Source organism: Somniosus microcephalus, chromosome 1 (assembly GCF_052327205.1).
Source record: "Somniosus microcephalus isolate GS21.2 chromosome 1, FLI_Smic_1.0, whole genome shotgun sequence".
NCBI classification, from domain to species: domain Eukaryota; kingdom Metazoa; phylum Chordata; class Chondrichthyes; order Squaliformes; family Somniosidae; genus Somniosus; species Somniosus microcephalus.
The window spans coordinates 386,015,660-386,031,267 of NC_140987.1; the positions used below are offsets into that span (position 1 = coordinate 386,015,660).

The 15,608-nt window shown below is 49.5% G+C and overlaps 1 protein-coding gene across 1 annotated transcript in view; it reads left to right on the plus strand.

The window, feature by feature from the left end:
* LOC147125075 (uncharacterized) overlaps positions 1-15,608 on the plus strand; it is a 200,179-nt gene that overhangs the window by 38,749 nt on the left and 145,822 nt on the right. Inside the window, exon 3 of the mRNA XM_085997025.1 lies at positions 4,744-4,905. Coding sequence (XP_085853151.1) covers positions 4,744-4,905 — 162 coding nt within the window. The remainder of the gene's footprint in view (positions 1-4,743; positions 4,906-15,608) is intronic.

The window sequence follows — 15,608 nt, forward strand, 5'->3', positions numbered from 1 at the left end:
GCCCCTTTCTTGGCGCAGGGCGGTGATTGTCCTGCTGCCTAAGAAGGGCGATCTCCGCCTCCTTAAGAACTGGCGCCCGGTCTCCCTCCTCAGCACGGACTACAAAATTTTTGCCAGGGCCATGTCTGCTCGCCTTGGCGCCGTGCTGGCCCACATGATCCACCCCGACCAGTCCTACACGGTCCCGGGCCGGTCTATCCATGACAACGTCCATCTGGTCCGGGACCTGGTCCACCATTCCCAGAGGGCTGGTCTGTCGGTCGCCTTCCTTTCCCTGGATCAGGAGAAGGCGTTCGACAGGGTGGATCACGAGTATCTCTTCGGGACTCTGCGCGCTTTCGGGTTCGGGACGCAGGCTGTCGCCCGGATCCGACTTCTGTACGCTGCCGCAGAGTGTCTGATTAAGGTTAACGGGTCCTTGACGGCGCCCCTTCACTTCGGGAGGGGGGTGCGTCAGGGATGCCCCATGTCCGGCCAGTTATATGCCATTTGCGTAGAGCCTTTCCTGCGCCTTTTGCGGAAGAGGTTGGCGGGACTGGCTCTGCAAGGGCCGGGCGTGGAGGTGGTCCTCTCGGCTTACGCCGATGACGTGCTCCTCGTGGTCACGGATCCCGTCGACTTGCGGAGGATGCGGGAATGCCAGCAGATTTACTCGGACGCATCCTCCGCCAGGATCAACTGGGAGAAATGTTCCGGACTCCTGGTGGGTCAGTGGCGGGTGGACTCCCTGCCGGAGGAGTTCAGGCCTTTCGCCTGGAGCACCACGCACCTCCTCTACTTGGGAGTCTACCTCAGCCCTGCCGAGGACGCCTGGCCGGCTAACTGGCACGAGTTGGAGGCCAAAGTCACCGCTCGCTTAGGACGCTGGACAGGATTGCTCCGAGTGTTGTCCTACAGGGGTCGGGCGTTGGTCATAAACCAACTGGTGGCCGCCATGTTGTGGTACCGGTTGGTTACTCTGATCCCTCCCCCTGCGTTTGTCGCCAAGATACAGAAGAAGCTCGTCGACTTCTTCTGGGACAACAGGATGCACTGGGTCGCTGCCGCGGTTCTGAGTCTCCCGCTTAGGGAGGGCGGTCAGGCGCTGGTGTGCCTTCGCACCCAGGCTGCGACTTTCCGTCTTCAGACGCTGCAGAGATACCTGTACGTTGAGATTCCTCCAAGATGGTGTGCGCTGGCGACGTATTTTTTCCGCCAGCTGCGCGGCCTCAATTATGACATGCAGCTCCTGTTTGTGAAAGTGGGTGACACACATGCCAGCCTGCGGGGGCTGCCTGTCTTCTACCAGGAACTGCTATGGGTTTGGAACGTAGTCGCCTCCAGGCGGAGCTCTCTTCCGACAGGAATGGTGGCTGTCCTTCGGGAGCCACTGTTCAGGAATCTGCACCTCCGCGTCCGCAGGTTTGGGCGGCTGGCGGAGCGCAGAGCTGTGTCTGGCAAGGTGACCCGAGTCGGGGACCTGCTCGATGGCGGAGGAGCGGGCTGGATGGCGCCGGAGGAGTTGGCAAGGCGCATGTCTTGGGTCAACGTCCGGTTCGCGGCCGATGCCATCGAGTCGATAAAGGCGATAGTGCCCCCCGGCACCACTAGGCGTATCGAGGCGGCTCAAGCGTGTGGGGCGATCCCGTCTGAGCTTTCCCCCATTCGGACGGAATTCTTTGTCGGCGCCCAGCCCTGTACCCCCCCTCGGGAACCGGCGCCTCACAACTTGAGCCGCATCGAGGAAATACCCTTCGTGCCTTTTCATTCCGCACGGAGGGGTTTCCTGTACGGGCTGCTCCTGCACACCTTCCACTTTGTCATCTTCGCCTGCCGTACGGACACGCCGTGGCGTGCCGTTTTGCCTTCCGACGGAGGCGGAGGTCCCCAATGGGGGGCTCTCTATGCGGGAGTCCTCCCTTGTTCTATTGGGGACTTGGCCTGGAGGGTGTTGCACAGGGCAGTCCCGTGCAATAGGTTCTTAAGTAGGTTCACGGACTCCCAGACCGTCTGTTTATTCTGCGGTCTGGAGGAGTCCGTGTTCCATGTATACATTGAGTGTGAGAGGTTGCAGCCCCTCTTTCATTATTTGAAGGGGCTGCTCCTCAAGTTTTGGCTGCACTTCAGTCCCACGCTCTTGATCTACGGTCACCCGGTGCGGAGGGGAGCGGGCAGGTTGGAGGACCTCCTCGTGGGTCTGCTCCTGGGCCTGGCTAAGAAAGTCATTAATTGGTCCAGGCAGCGGGCGGTCGAGGGGGTCGTCCGGCCGGATTGCCTCCCTCTCTTCCGCGGCTATGTTCGCGCCCGGGTGGCCCTGGAGATGGAGCACGCGGTGTCCGCCGGCGCGCTCGATCACTTCCGTGACCGGTGGGCGCCGCGGGGACTGGAGTGCATAATTGGGCTGGAGAACCAAATTTTAATTTGATTTCCAAGGGTTTAGTTGAAGTTTTTAACGGTTTATTTACAGTTTTATTGTTGATATTATTTGGTTCTTTAAAAAGAGGAACAAACAAGTGAAGGTGCCATCTAGAGGTTACTGAAGGAACTGACTGGCACCCTCACAACGGGGGTGGTTGGGGGTGGGGGGCGGTGGTGGGTGGGGGGGTAATGGGGTGGCGGTTGGATTAATTGCTTATTGAATGCACAATCATTTGGGGCTAGATTTTCGGGGAGTCGTCAGGCGGGGTTTCAGGCATGTGGGGGGGGGGGGAAATCCTGAATTTGGGGGTCCTGATGCCATCCCGCCCAAAACCCCACCCCACGTAAGTTTCAGGGGTGGCGGGTACCCGCCCCGCACTGGGACCCGCCAAAACCAGGCGGGAAGGGATTAGTGCCAATTAACTGCCTGTTAACAGGCAGTTTTTCGCCTAATCCTTATTTTGAGGGATTTCGTGTGGGTTTCCCGACAGCTCCAAACCACGCCAGGTAGAGCAGGCGGGCCGTCGGGTTGAAGGAGTTGGAGGGGTCGCGATGTCGGCGCTCAGGTGAGTGATGGGTGCATGAGTGCAAAGGTAAGTGTGTTTGGTGTGTCTAAAGTGTGTAAAGAACTTTTACTTACCTGTACTTACCTTCACAGCCTTTCTTCCTGTAGCCGTCGGGAGCCCATCACTCAGCCGGAACTTAAAGCTGAATGGCTGTGATCTGTCAAAAGTGACAGCCTTCAGCTTTGAGTGCCGGTGTGAGTTCTAACTGAGTCTGTGCAGAATGACTCATGTCAGAACTCAGACAGTCAGTGTATCACAGCTTCAAACAGCTGTCAAACGCTGATATTTCATCTGTCAAGGACTCTTGACAGATGAAATTTCAGTCTGTGACGTCACCTGTTGCCGGGTGGCCCTTAATTGGCCTGCTGAGCCCGCTGGGCGGGCTCAAAGAGGTCAATCAAGGGAAAGTCGCGCGGATTGGCCGGACGTCGAAGTAGGCGGGTCAAAAACCCAAAAGGGGAAGTCCCGCCTTCTTCCCGACAGGTTCGGCAAAATCTACCCCTTGATTTTTTCAGACTGTGCACCAATTGACTGAAGTACTTGATAACTGAAAATTCACTTAGCATATTATTTTTCCATTCTTCTGTGAAGGATTGTAGAGGAGATTGTGTTGAATAAAGTAATATTATATATCATTTTTAATTTGGAAGTGGTAATGGAAGTTTAAATTGTGGATGTTAAAATTGAGGTCACATGATGACGGCATTATCAAACTAAAGGAATGGCATGCTGTAACTTTTTTCTAATTAATACTAAAATTACAAGTTAACTCCTGATGATATTTTTTCATTTTAAAATGAACCAAACTTGTAGTCTCATTGCTGTAAAAGTGAAATGAGTTAAAAGAAAGTTTCAAATAGTTCATAATTTGTGGAGGGTTCAAGGTACAAAACTACTTTAATTTGGCACTAAATTAGAGACCTCACTCTGACAGGGATGACTGGTGTGAGAAGTGGAATATGTTACACTGCTGCAGCAGAGGCTTGACTGAAGACCTGTTACCGGAGCTGAATAGAGGGAATTTTTTTCTGCATTTAACCCATGTAATACATGACTGGGAACATTCACTGTAGATCCTGGTTTCATTTTGGTTTAGAATATAGTCTATTTTGGTGCATATCTCCCTATTACAAATAAATACAGCTCTATATGCTTAGATGAGTTATCAATCTGTTTCCGTCTTTTCCATTCTAAATCTCTCTCTCTACATTTCCCCACCATTGATAGCCCTGGATGTAGGAAAATGTTGTCTTGGTTGATGTTGGTTGAGGGATAAACGACTTTAATTAACTGAAGCATAGAGTGGGGCTCATCCATCAGACAATCCCCTTTGTCCTTGACTGCCCTGTGCTTGAGTATACTGGCCACTTACAGTAGAGGGAGCCAGAAACCACGACTCTCCTGCTGGCTTGTTCTTGCTGGGAGATCTGTGGTTCCTTTGGTGAAAGGCCCAAGAAGGATGTATTTGCTGAATTTCTGCTCTATCCTGCTGACTCTGTACCTCTATGTTAGTGGAAGTCACAATAGCAGACTTGGGTTTAAATTGCTTTACATCCTAATGGCTGTATTTCTATGACTCCTGTTGGCCAATCTACCCTCAAATAACTCACCTGTGCCTGTAATTGTGATTGTAACTGGCTCTCACAAGAGCATCAAAAATCCACTGGGTCACATATAATGCCACAGACACAGCTTAAAACAAAGCATTTTTCACATTGTTTTGTATCTCAGAAAATAAGTTGTCTCAGATGCATAACTCTTAAAAATGATTTCATTTCAGCTTCATCAGCCATCTAGTGAGTTCAACCTCACGGACCCCAATTTGCACCTGTTGAAACTGAACTACAAAAGCCTTCATGATCCTTATTTGAGTGGATACTACAGGCGTAAAAACATACTGAAAAAGCTAAGAAATCAGGGGCTTATCACAGAAAATAGCAAGGTAATATAGTGCCAGTAAAGTCATCTTTATTTTGAATCCTAGTTTATTTTTTCAAATGGTACCTTATGGGAAAGTGACCGGTTAGCAAATTTGCACAGTGTAACGTGATCTGTGCTGGGCATCAGGCGTTCGCTTTTATATTGGACTTTGGGTGGGGGAATGGAGAGATGGGGGAATGGGATAACAAGTGATACATAAAGCATTCATTAAATTGAAGGGTCTGACAACATTTTATGAACCTTTAAGTACTTTTAAATACTGTTTATATAATTTTTTTTTATTCGTTCATGGGATGTGATGTCACTGGCAAGGCCAGCATTTATTGCAAATCCCAATTGCCCTTGAGAAGGTGGTGGTGAGCCACCTCCTTCAACCGCTGCAGTCTGTCAGGTGAAGTTACTTCCACAGTGTTGTTAATTAGGGAGTTTCAGGATTTTGACCCAGTGACGATGAAGGAACAGCGATATATTTCCATGTCAGGATGGTATGTGACTTGGAGGGGAACTTGCAGGTGATGGTGTTCCCATGCACCTGCTGCCCTTGTCCTTCTAGGTGATAGAGGTCCCGGGTTTAGGAGGTGCTGTCGAAGACGGGCTGGTCTGTCCTGGATGGTGTCGAGCTTCTTGAGTGTTGTTGGAGCATCACTCATCCAGGCAAGTGGAGAGTATTCTATCACACTCTTGACTTGTGCCTTGTAGATGGTGGAAAGGCTTTGGGGAGTCAATAGGTGAGATACTTGCTGCAGAATACCCAGCCTCTGACCTGCTCTTGTTGCCACAGTATTTATGTGGCTGGTCCAGTTAAGTTTCTGGTCAATGGTGACCCCCCAGGATGTTGATGATGGGGGATTCAGTGTTGGTAATGCCGTTGAATGTCAAGGGGAGGTAGCTAGACTCCCTCTTGTTGGAGATGGTCATTGCTTGGCACTTGTTTGGTGCAAATGTTACTTGCCACTTATCAGCCCAAGCCTGAATGTTGTCCAGGTCTTGCTGCATGCGGGCATGGACTGCTTCATTACCTGCGGAGTTATGAATGGAACTGAACACTGTGCAATCATCAGCGAACATCCCCACTTCTGACCTTATGACGGAGGGAAGATCATTGATGAAGCAGTTAAAGATGTTTGGGCCTAGAACACTGCCCTGAGAAACTCCTGCTGCGATGTCCTGGGGTTGAGATGATTGGCCTCCAACAATCACAACCAACTTCCTTTGTGCTAGGTATGCGAGTTTTCCCCCTGACTCCCATTGACTTCAATTTTACTGGGGCTCCTTGAGGCCACACTCAGTCAATTGCTGCCCTGATGTCAAAGGAAGTCACTCCAACCTCACCTCTGGAATTCAGCTCTTTTGTCCATACTTGGATCAAGGCTGTAATGAGGTCTGGAGCAGAGTGGTCCTGTCGGAACACAAACTGAGCATCGGTGAGCAGGTTATTGATGAGTAAGTGCTGACAGATAGCACTGTGAACGACACCTTCCATCACTGCTGATGAATGAGAGTAGACTGAAGGGGTGGTAATTGGCTGGATTGGAATTTGTCCTGCTTTTTGTAGATAGGACATACCCGGGCAGTTTTCCACATTGTCGGGTAGATGCCAGTGTTGTAGCTGTACTGGAACAGCTTGGCTAGAGGCACCAAGTGATGTGATGTGAAATTGTAATTGTTGTATATGAAGGTCATAGAAAGAAAGAAAGAACTTACATTTATACAGCAATTTTTACGACCTCAGGACGTCCCAAAGTGCTTTACAGCCAATTAAGTACTTTTGTTGTAATGTAGGAAATGCGGCAGCAAATTTGCACTCAGCAGGGTCCCACAAACAGCAACAGGGGTCATTGTGGTTATGTTACTGGACTAGTAATCCAGAACCTGTACTAATGATCTGGAGACATGAGTTTAAATCCCACCATGGCAGCTCAGGAATTTAAATTCAGTTAATTGAATAAATCTGGAATTAAAAAGCTAGTACCAGTAATGGTGACCATGAAACTACCGATTGTTGTAAAAACCCATCTGGTTCACTAATGTCCTTTAGAGAAGGAAACCTGCCGTCCTTACCCGGTCTGGATTATATGAGACTCCAAATCCACAGCAATGAGTTTAATTGCCCTCTGAAATGGCCTAGCAAGTCATTTAGTTGTACAAAACCGTGACAAGGAAATATCAAGAAGACGGCTCACCACCACCCTCAAGGGGAATTAGGGATGGGCAATAAATGCTCGCCGTGCCAGCATTGCCCACATCCAGTGAACGAATCAAAAAAAAAGTTATAATGACCAGATATCTGTTTTAGTGATGTTGGTTGAGGGATTGGCCAGGACAATCAAGGCTTAGATGACCTGAAGGTTTACATCAACATCTGACTGCTGTAACAATAATACCAAAGTGTTTCTTTTTATTGTTTCACTTTTTTTTAACTGATAAGGTGAAAAACCAAGACCCACAGTACAGGTCATCACCAAGATCAAAAAGAGAGAAGATAATGTAAATCAGGTGATAGTGATTAGGTGGTAGTAAACTTAGATTTTAAAAACCTGAATATGTAGAAGGAAGAAATGATTAAGGGAGGTAAGGATCCAGGACGAATCCAAGAAGCTGTAACCTGCTGATCAGAAGAAAGGAATGATAGGTAAGTAGGACTTGGTGTTGGAATGGGATATGAACAGAAGAGTTTTGGATGAGCTGGAGTTTATGGAGGGTGGATGATAGAAGATCAGCAACAAAAGCTTTGGTTTAATCAAGTCTGGAGGTGATGTTTGAACAGAAGAAGAACATGTGTTTGAATGGTGACAATAAGGAACCTCTGCAAACAGAGGTGGCATGCCAATATTTATGCCATGCTGCTGTTGTGCAATGTTTGGCTGTGTGTTACTTACTGAGCGACTGAGTGAGTGAGTAGCAGTAAGTAGGATACTAGCCCTGAACTTAGTAAAGCCTCTAAGTTCTCCCTGCACCATTCTGTCTATGGCCTCTAGTCCTATGATTTGAAAGGCAGTATCCTTAAATTGAGTTAAGGTCTGGTAGCTGGGAGCCCCTCCTCCTGGCATGCCTTCCCGCCTGTCTGTATGTGAGGTTTCTTCCTGTAATACAAAAAGTAGAGATGTTGGAATTGGATCAGCATAGAGACTATCACTGAAGTACCTAGCCCCCAATGTCATCTTTCCCACATTACAACACAACTCCACTTCAAAAGTACTTAATTGACTGTAAAGGCCTTTGAGACGTCTGGTTGTCGTGAAAGGTGCTATAAAAATGCAAGTCTTTCTTTTCTTTTTGTGTGAGTACATCAAAATGCAGTAGCTTTTGTTGGCAGTGTGCCGGGTTGGGGGGGTGGTGGGGGTGGGGGGGTGGGTGACAACTTTCTAGATGGTATGTGCAACATTAGAAGCTTATTTCAGTGCATGAATGAAAGAGTTGGAAGGTTGCCTGAAGGCTTTGCATGCTGCCTCAGTGAGGTTGCGAATAAACTAATTGGGGGAGAAATTCAGTTGGTTGCGCCACACGTCAGTGCCTTAAGAGGGCGATAAGTGGGGCGCGAGCCAGCTAGCGCCCGGGCGCGCGAGACCTGCGCCTCTCGCGAAATTTAGCGGACATTTAGCGGCGGCGCTAAATCGCAATGCCCGCTCAGCTGCGCACGCAGATCCTGACGTCATTTCAGAGTGCCACGCCCTTGGGGCGCCCCGGACCGGAAATTCAGTGGCGCCCCCCTCCTTTCCGCCTGTCACTCCCAACGACTGGTTGACTGGAACGGTTCCCAGTCGCTGTGGGGCTGGGGGGGCGCTATTTAAAGGGGGCTCTTCCTGGCTACTTTGTGGTAGCCATTTTTGGACCACTCCTGAGAGAGAGAGAGATTTGCAGAGAGACAAAGGGAGAGAGCTTTCTGCATTGAGTCAGCGCTCGCTGAGGTACTTTTGGCTTCTGACCAGAACTTTGTAGTTGCTTTGCTTTTTCACCGGCATAACTTTGAGTGGCCACATACTATGGGGGCTGCAATGGTTGGGAACATTGGGCTTCTCCATTACATTGAGAGGGCACAGAGACGCTGAGAGAGAGTGCCAATCATGGCCAGATGGAGGAGGGCCAACAAGCATCGGCACACGAGACCTTACCGTCCCAGGGTTTTCCGCCAACAGTTCTCATACCTCAATATGTCTGAGGAGCAGTGTTTTCGGAGGCTGCGATTCAGCAAGGAGGTGGTCACTGAGCTGTGCCACCTGCTTCAGCCAGATCTGCAGCCTCAACTGAGGAGCAGGATGTTGTAATGTATGTACCTTTAAGAGAGGAACTATCTTTTACAGCCCCTGTATACTGCAGTACCAGTAGTGACCACACCTGTATATAACACCGTGTAGTAATTTGTACAGTTAGTTCCAGCATACCTTCTGTTCAGTAAACACCTGTTATTACCGTTCTCCTGCAGTCCGTGTGTTATTGATACCCGGACACTACAGTGGCGACGAGCAGGTTCAAACTGACCTGCAGTACTGCATCACCTCACGGGGATCCATCCCTGAAAAGAAGCTTCTTGGAGGTCGAAGCCAGAACAACGGGCGTCGACCGTGGGCAACTGCCCAGTGATCCATCGGAGTTCAGAGAATCGCAAGGGAAGCTGTGGAGAGCTGGGCTTGGCTCTCCAGTCAAGGTGTTCCAGCAAATCGGGCTGGTAGCAGGTAGTGCGCTGACCCTTCCCGGACTGCGGCGGGCTAGAGCTCGATCGAGCGGCTCTGCAAGGGGGCTGAGCAGCGTCATCGGGAAGGAAAAGAGAGAGAGAGGGTGGAGCGCACAGGCCGCGGCCGGTGCTCAAGAGCCGGGCAGCATTAAAGAAAATAAAAAAGGAGGAAGGAAAAGAGACGCGCAGTGGACAGCGTCGAAGAAGAATAAAACGAAGAAAATTAATTAACAAAAGAGAGACGCGCAGAAAGCCGCGGGGCGCCGTCATTACTATTTAGAACGCTAGGAGCAGCATTAGCAGCAGGGGGAAGAAGGAAAAGCGCGGGAGGCGCCATTTTAATCCATTGGGGAAGAAGGAAAAGCGTGGGAGGCGCCATTTTAAACCACCCAAGATGCCGAAGAGTGGCAGCATCACTGCTTTCGACAACGAAATAGAAGACTGGCCCACGTATGTGGAAAGAATTGAAGTGTACTGCAAGGCAAATGAGGTGGCCGATGAAAAGAAGGCGTCGGTATTATTGAATTTGATGGGCGCGAGAACGTACGGCCTATTGCGGAATTTAATTACCCCAGCTAAACCAATGGAGAAAAGCTTTGAAGAGATTGTCAATATCTTACAGGAACATCTAAACCCTACACCGCTGCTGATAGCAGAAAGATTCAAGTCCCATAAAAGAAACCAGCACAAAGACGAGAGTAATGCTGACTATCTTACGGAACTACGCAAGTTATCGAAACACTGCCAGTTTGGAGCAGGACTGGCAGATACCTTAAGGGATAAGTTTGTCTGCGGGCTCCAGAGTGAAGGAACCCGGAAACGACTACTTTCGGAAAAGGACCTTACGCAAGAAAAGGCTTTCAGCGTGGCAGTATCCTACGAAGCAGCAGCACGGGGAGCTGCGGAAATACAACAGAAACCGCAAGAATATAGCACCAACGAAATGGCATATGGAGCAGAAAAGTGCTATCGCTGCGGCAGAACAACCCATGACCAGAAGGATTGCTGGTTTAAGGACAAAGTATGCAGGCAATGTGGAAAAGTGGGACACATAGCACGAGTCTGCAGGTCGGGAAAGAAAACCAACACTAAAAGAACTACTAAGGAAAAGTACAAGAAAGTACAAAAGATGACGGACAGTAGTTCAGAAGATCAGAAGAGTGATAATGACTCCGGGAGCAGGAGACTAAGTTGTCTAAAGTTACACAATGTGATCGCAAAGGAGGATCACCGAACCATTTGGGTCACCCTCATGATAGCAGGGTCCCAAGTAAAGATGGAATTGGACACAGGATCAGCCCTAACAGTCATGAATCGATGAGACTACCAGCGGCTATTCTCACACATACCCTTGAAGGACACGTCCATTGTCTTGAAGACATATACGGGGCAAAAAGTCTACCCCAGAGGAAAATAAGGGTGCCCGTTAAATACAACGGCAAGGAAACACAGAAACTGTATCTATATATACTACAAGATGGAGGACCACCATTATTGGGACGTGAATGGATCCGAAAAATACAATTGGATTGGCATTCCATTCAGGCGCTAACTGTGGCTGACAAAAAGGATGACGACGTCACACCTGGACAACTGTCAAAAATTCTAACTGACGCGAAAGAGGTGTTCCAACAAGGACTTGGGTCTCTAAAAGGCGTAACGGCAGCGATAACAATTGAAGATAACGCAAACCCAAAAATTTTTAAGGCCAGACCGGTACCGTATGTGATCCGCCCAGCCGTCGAAGCAGAGCTGGAGAGTCTGGAGCATTCGGGTGTGCTGTCCAAGGTGGACTGGAGCGAGTGGGCCACACCCATCATTCCTGTAATGAAGAAATCATTGAGCAGCACGCCTGGGGAGCCGAAGAAGGTTCGCATCTGTGGGGACTTTAAGGTAACTGTGAACCCAGTCCTTCACACAGTACAATATCCACTTCCGCGGATAGAAGATATTTTCGCCTCACTATCTGGAGGGAAACACTTTACGAAGATTGATCTGGCCCAAGCGTATCTACAAATGGAGGTAGAAGAAGCATCTAGAAAATACCTCACGATAAACACTCACAAAGATCTTTACCAGTACAACCGACTGGTATTCGGGGTAGCATCAGCTCCGGCTATTTGGCAGAGGGCGATGGAACAAGTCCTGCAAGGGATCCCGGGGACCCAGTGTTATTTGGATGACATCCTGGTTACGGGCGAAAATGACAGTGAACATCTTGCCAACCTGGAGCAGGTGCTCACTAGATTACAAGAATATGGGCTACGAGCCAACCGCCCCAAATGCGAGTTTTTCAGGAAACAAATCTCGTATTGTGGCCACGTGATTGATGAAGAGGGGTTACATAAGTCCCCAGACAAGATTGAGGCAGTAGTCAAGGCTCCAGCACCGGAAAATGTGTCGCAACTGAGGTCGTTCCTCGGGTTGGTGAACTACTACCATAAGTTCTTGCCAAATTTGTCTACAATTCTGCACCCACTGAACGCCCTGCTGCAAACTGGAGTAGCATGGAAATGGAGTGATGAGTGTAAGCGTGCCTTTCAGAAATGTAAATGCCTAATCACTTCAAAAGAAGTATTGGCCCACTACAATCCAACACTACCGATTCGGTTGGCATGTGATGTGTCTCCCTACGGCATTGGAGCGGTGCTGTCGCACAAATTCCTTGACGGTTCAGAGAGGCCAATAGCCTTTGCGTCATGCTCGTTAACCTCAGCCGAGCGTAACTATGCCCAGATTGACAGGGAGGCCCTCAGCCTGGTGTGGGGGGTGAAGAAGTTCAATCACTATCTGCACGGGCAGAAATTCACCTTACTGACTGATCACCAGCCTCTTGTCTCCATTTTTAACCCAAAGAAGGGCGTTCCGGTGATGACGGCGCAACGGCTGCAAAGATGGTCCCTTTTTCTAGGGGCACATCAATACGACAGAGTATAAGGGCACGAAACAGCATGGAAACGCTGATGGGCTGTCGCACCTGCCGCTGCCTACGGTGGAGGAAGCACCTGCAGTGGACCCTGTTGAGATATTCCACTCGACCATAGTCGAATGTCTACCTGTTACAAACTCAAGTATAGAGAAGGAAACACGAAATGACCCGACACTCTCTCGGGTCTATGATTTGACGGTGAAGGGATGGCCAGCACATGGCGACTCATTGTTGCCAGCATTCTCGCCAAGGAGAGAACAGCTGTCAGTGTGCCGAGAGATAGAGTGCTCAATGAGCTTCATGAGGGTCATCTGGGAGGGGTAAAAATGAAGAGCCTAGCCAGGGCGTTTGTGTGGTGGCCGGGAATCGATAAAGAAATCGAGGATATGACCAAGAGATGTACAGGATGCCAGAAAGTCCAAAACGCTCCACCACAGGCCCCGCTACACCCATGGGAGTGGCTCTCATCTCCATGGCAACGGGTACACATTGATTTTGCTGGTACATTTATGGACTCAATGTTTTTAATCGCCGTGGATGCACATTCGAAATGGCCAGAGGTCATCAAAATGTCCTCCACCACCACGGAGAGAACTATTGCAGTCCTACGGACCATCTTCGCCAGGAATGGCTTGCCAGAACAGATTTGCTCCAACAATGGACCACAGTTTGTGTCTGAGGATTTCCGGAGGTTTTTGAGGAATAATGGGGTAAAGCATTACACATCCGCCCCATATCATCCAGCCACAAATGGATTGGCTGAGAGGTTTGTTCAAACCTTTAAAAAAGCAATAAAGGCGACGTATAATGACAACATACCACTGCAACACAAGGTGGCTAATTTCTTGTTTGCTTACTGGAATGCGACACATGCAGTCACCAACCAAGCTCCAGCTATGATGTTCTTTAACCGAAGGTTAAGATGTCGCCTGGATTTGCTCAAACCAAACATAAGACGAGATGTTGAGAATAAGCAATTCCAGCACATCAATGAGAAGCCAACCAGGAGCTTCAAGATAGGGCAACCAGTCTTGGCCCGCGACTACCGAACAGAAAAATGGCAGCCAGGAACGATATGCACACGGCAGGGACCACTAATGTACACAGTGGACGTTGGAGAGAGCATCGTGAGATGCCATGTTGACCAGATTCTAGAGTCACAGGAACAAGTCAACCCCATGCCTCGCCCATACGTACCTGGTGATGAACCCGAAGTACAGATTGCGTCTACCTCAGAATCAGTGGTATTGGAAGCTGACGAACCAACCAATGACAATGAGCCAGAATCGACTCCGCTGCAAGAACAGGATACTCGAGAAAGGCGCTATCCAGACAGGATCAGGAAGCCTCCTCAAAGACTGAATTTATAAATGATTACTTTCAGCTGATGTATATAGTACAAAGAAAATTGTAATTGTAATTAGTTATTATTTAATTGTTAAATGAATGTTATGTACTGTTTATCTAAAAGGGGAGGAATTGTAATATATGTACCTTTAAGAGAGGAACTATCTTTTACAGCCCCTGTATACTGCAGTACCAGTAGTGACCACACCTGTATATAACACCGTGTAGTAATTTGTACAGTTAGTTCCAGCATACCCTCTGTTCAGTAAACACCTGTTATTACCGTTCTCCTGCAGTCCGTGTGTTATTGATACGCGGACACTACAGACGTCTCTGTCGGTGGCAGTGAAGGTAACAGTGGCTCTCAACTTCTATGCCACCGACTCCTTTCAATCCGCTACTGGGGACATTGCCAATATCTCCCAGTTCGCGGTGCATTGCTGCATCCATCAAGTCACGAATGCCCTCTTTAAAAGGAGACATCAGTACATCTCCTTCTCCATGACCCCGGACAAGCAGCAAGAGCGCACAATGGGCTTTGCAAGAATAGCGGGCTTCCTCGTGGTCCAGGGCGCCATTGACTGCACGCATGTGGCTTTGCGGGCGCCGCAAGAGAATGCCGAGGATTACCGCAACTGGAAGGGGTTCCATTCGTTGAACGTCCAGTTGGTCTGTGACCACAGACAGCTGATAGTCACTGTCAGTGCCCGCTTTCCAGGCAGCAGCCACGACGCCTTCATCCTGCGCCAGACTTCTGTGGCAGACCTTTTCGAGGCCCCGGCTCACCCAGAAGGCTGGCTTCTCGGGGACAAGGGCTATCCTCTGTGCACCTGGCTGATGACCCCGCTCCGTGCGCCCAGCACCCCTGCTGAAGAACGATACAATGAGAGCCATCAAGCTACCAGGAACATCGTTGAGCACACAATCGGCGTGCTCAAGCAACGGTTCCGCTGTCTGGACCATTCCCGAGGAGCCCTTCAGTACTCACCTGAGCGAGTCTCCCATTTCGTTGTGTGCTGCATGCTACATAACCTGGCAATCCTCAGGACTCAGCCAATGCCACCAGACATTGGAGCACCAGCAGAGGAGGAGGAGGAGGAGGAGCAGCAGCAGCACCAAGACAGGAGGGAGGCACAAAGTGCAAGGGCCGTCCGTCAGCGGCTTATAGCAAGTCGCTTCTAGGCCCCCTCTGAGGGAATGGCTTCTGCCATTCAAAGAACATGAATGGAACCATGCCACAACCCCTAAGCCGGTCAAGGCAGCAAATAGTTCAAAGAGCAAACATGCACATTCTGAATAAAGACACTTCTTTATTTAACAAATTATGTGCCCTTCCCGCATGACAAAGTAACAGAGAGAAACCCCCAAAAAAACAGTCAGTCACATAACTGGCTCTCACAACCTGGAGACAATGACCAAAACCCTAACAAAAATATGACCACGATCCTCGGCCTTCAATTAAACAATTAACAACATTTTGCCACACCTCCTACTTTTTGCCCTTCGAGGGTGATCTGCTTCGCTTGCGAGATTGTCCCCTTCCCACCCTGCAGCTCCTCCGCAATGGGACCCCAGTGGTTGCAGCAAGGCTGGGGGAAGGCTGCTGAGTGTCAGAAACTGGGACTGCAGATGCCCTTGAGGGACGGCCTGGACCAGCTCTGGGCCTGGAGGGGCCGGCTGCTGACTGCTCCAACTCTGCATGGGCGGCACCAGGTAGTGGCAGCTGCAGTGGAGAAGTGACAGTGCTGGCAGCAGG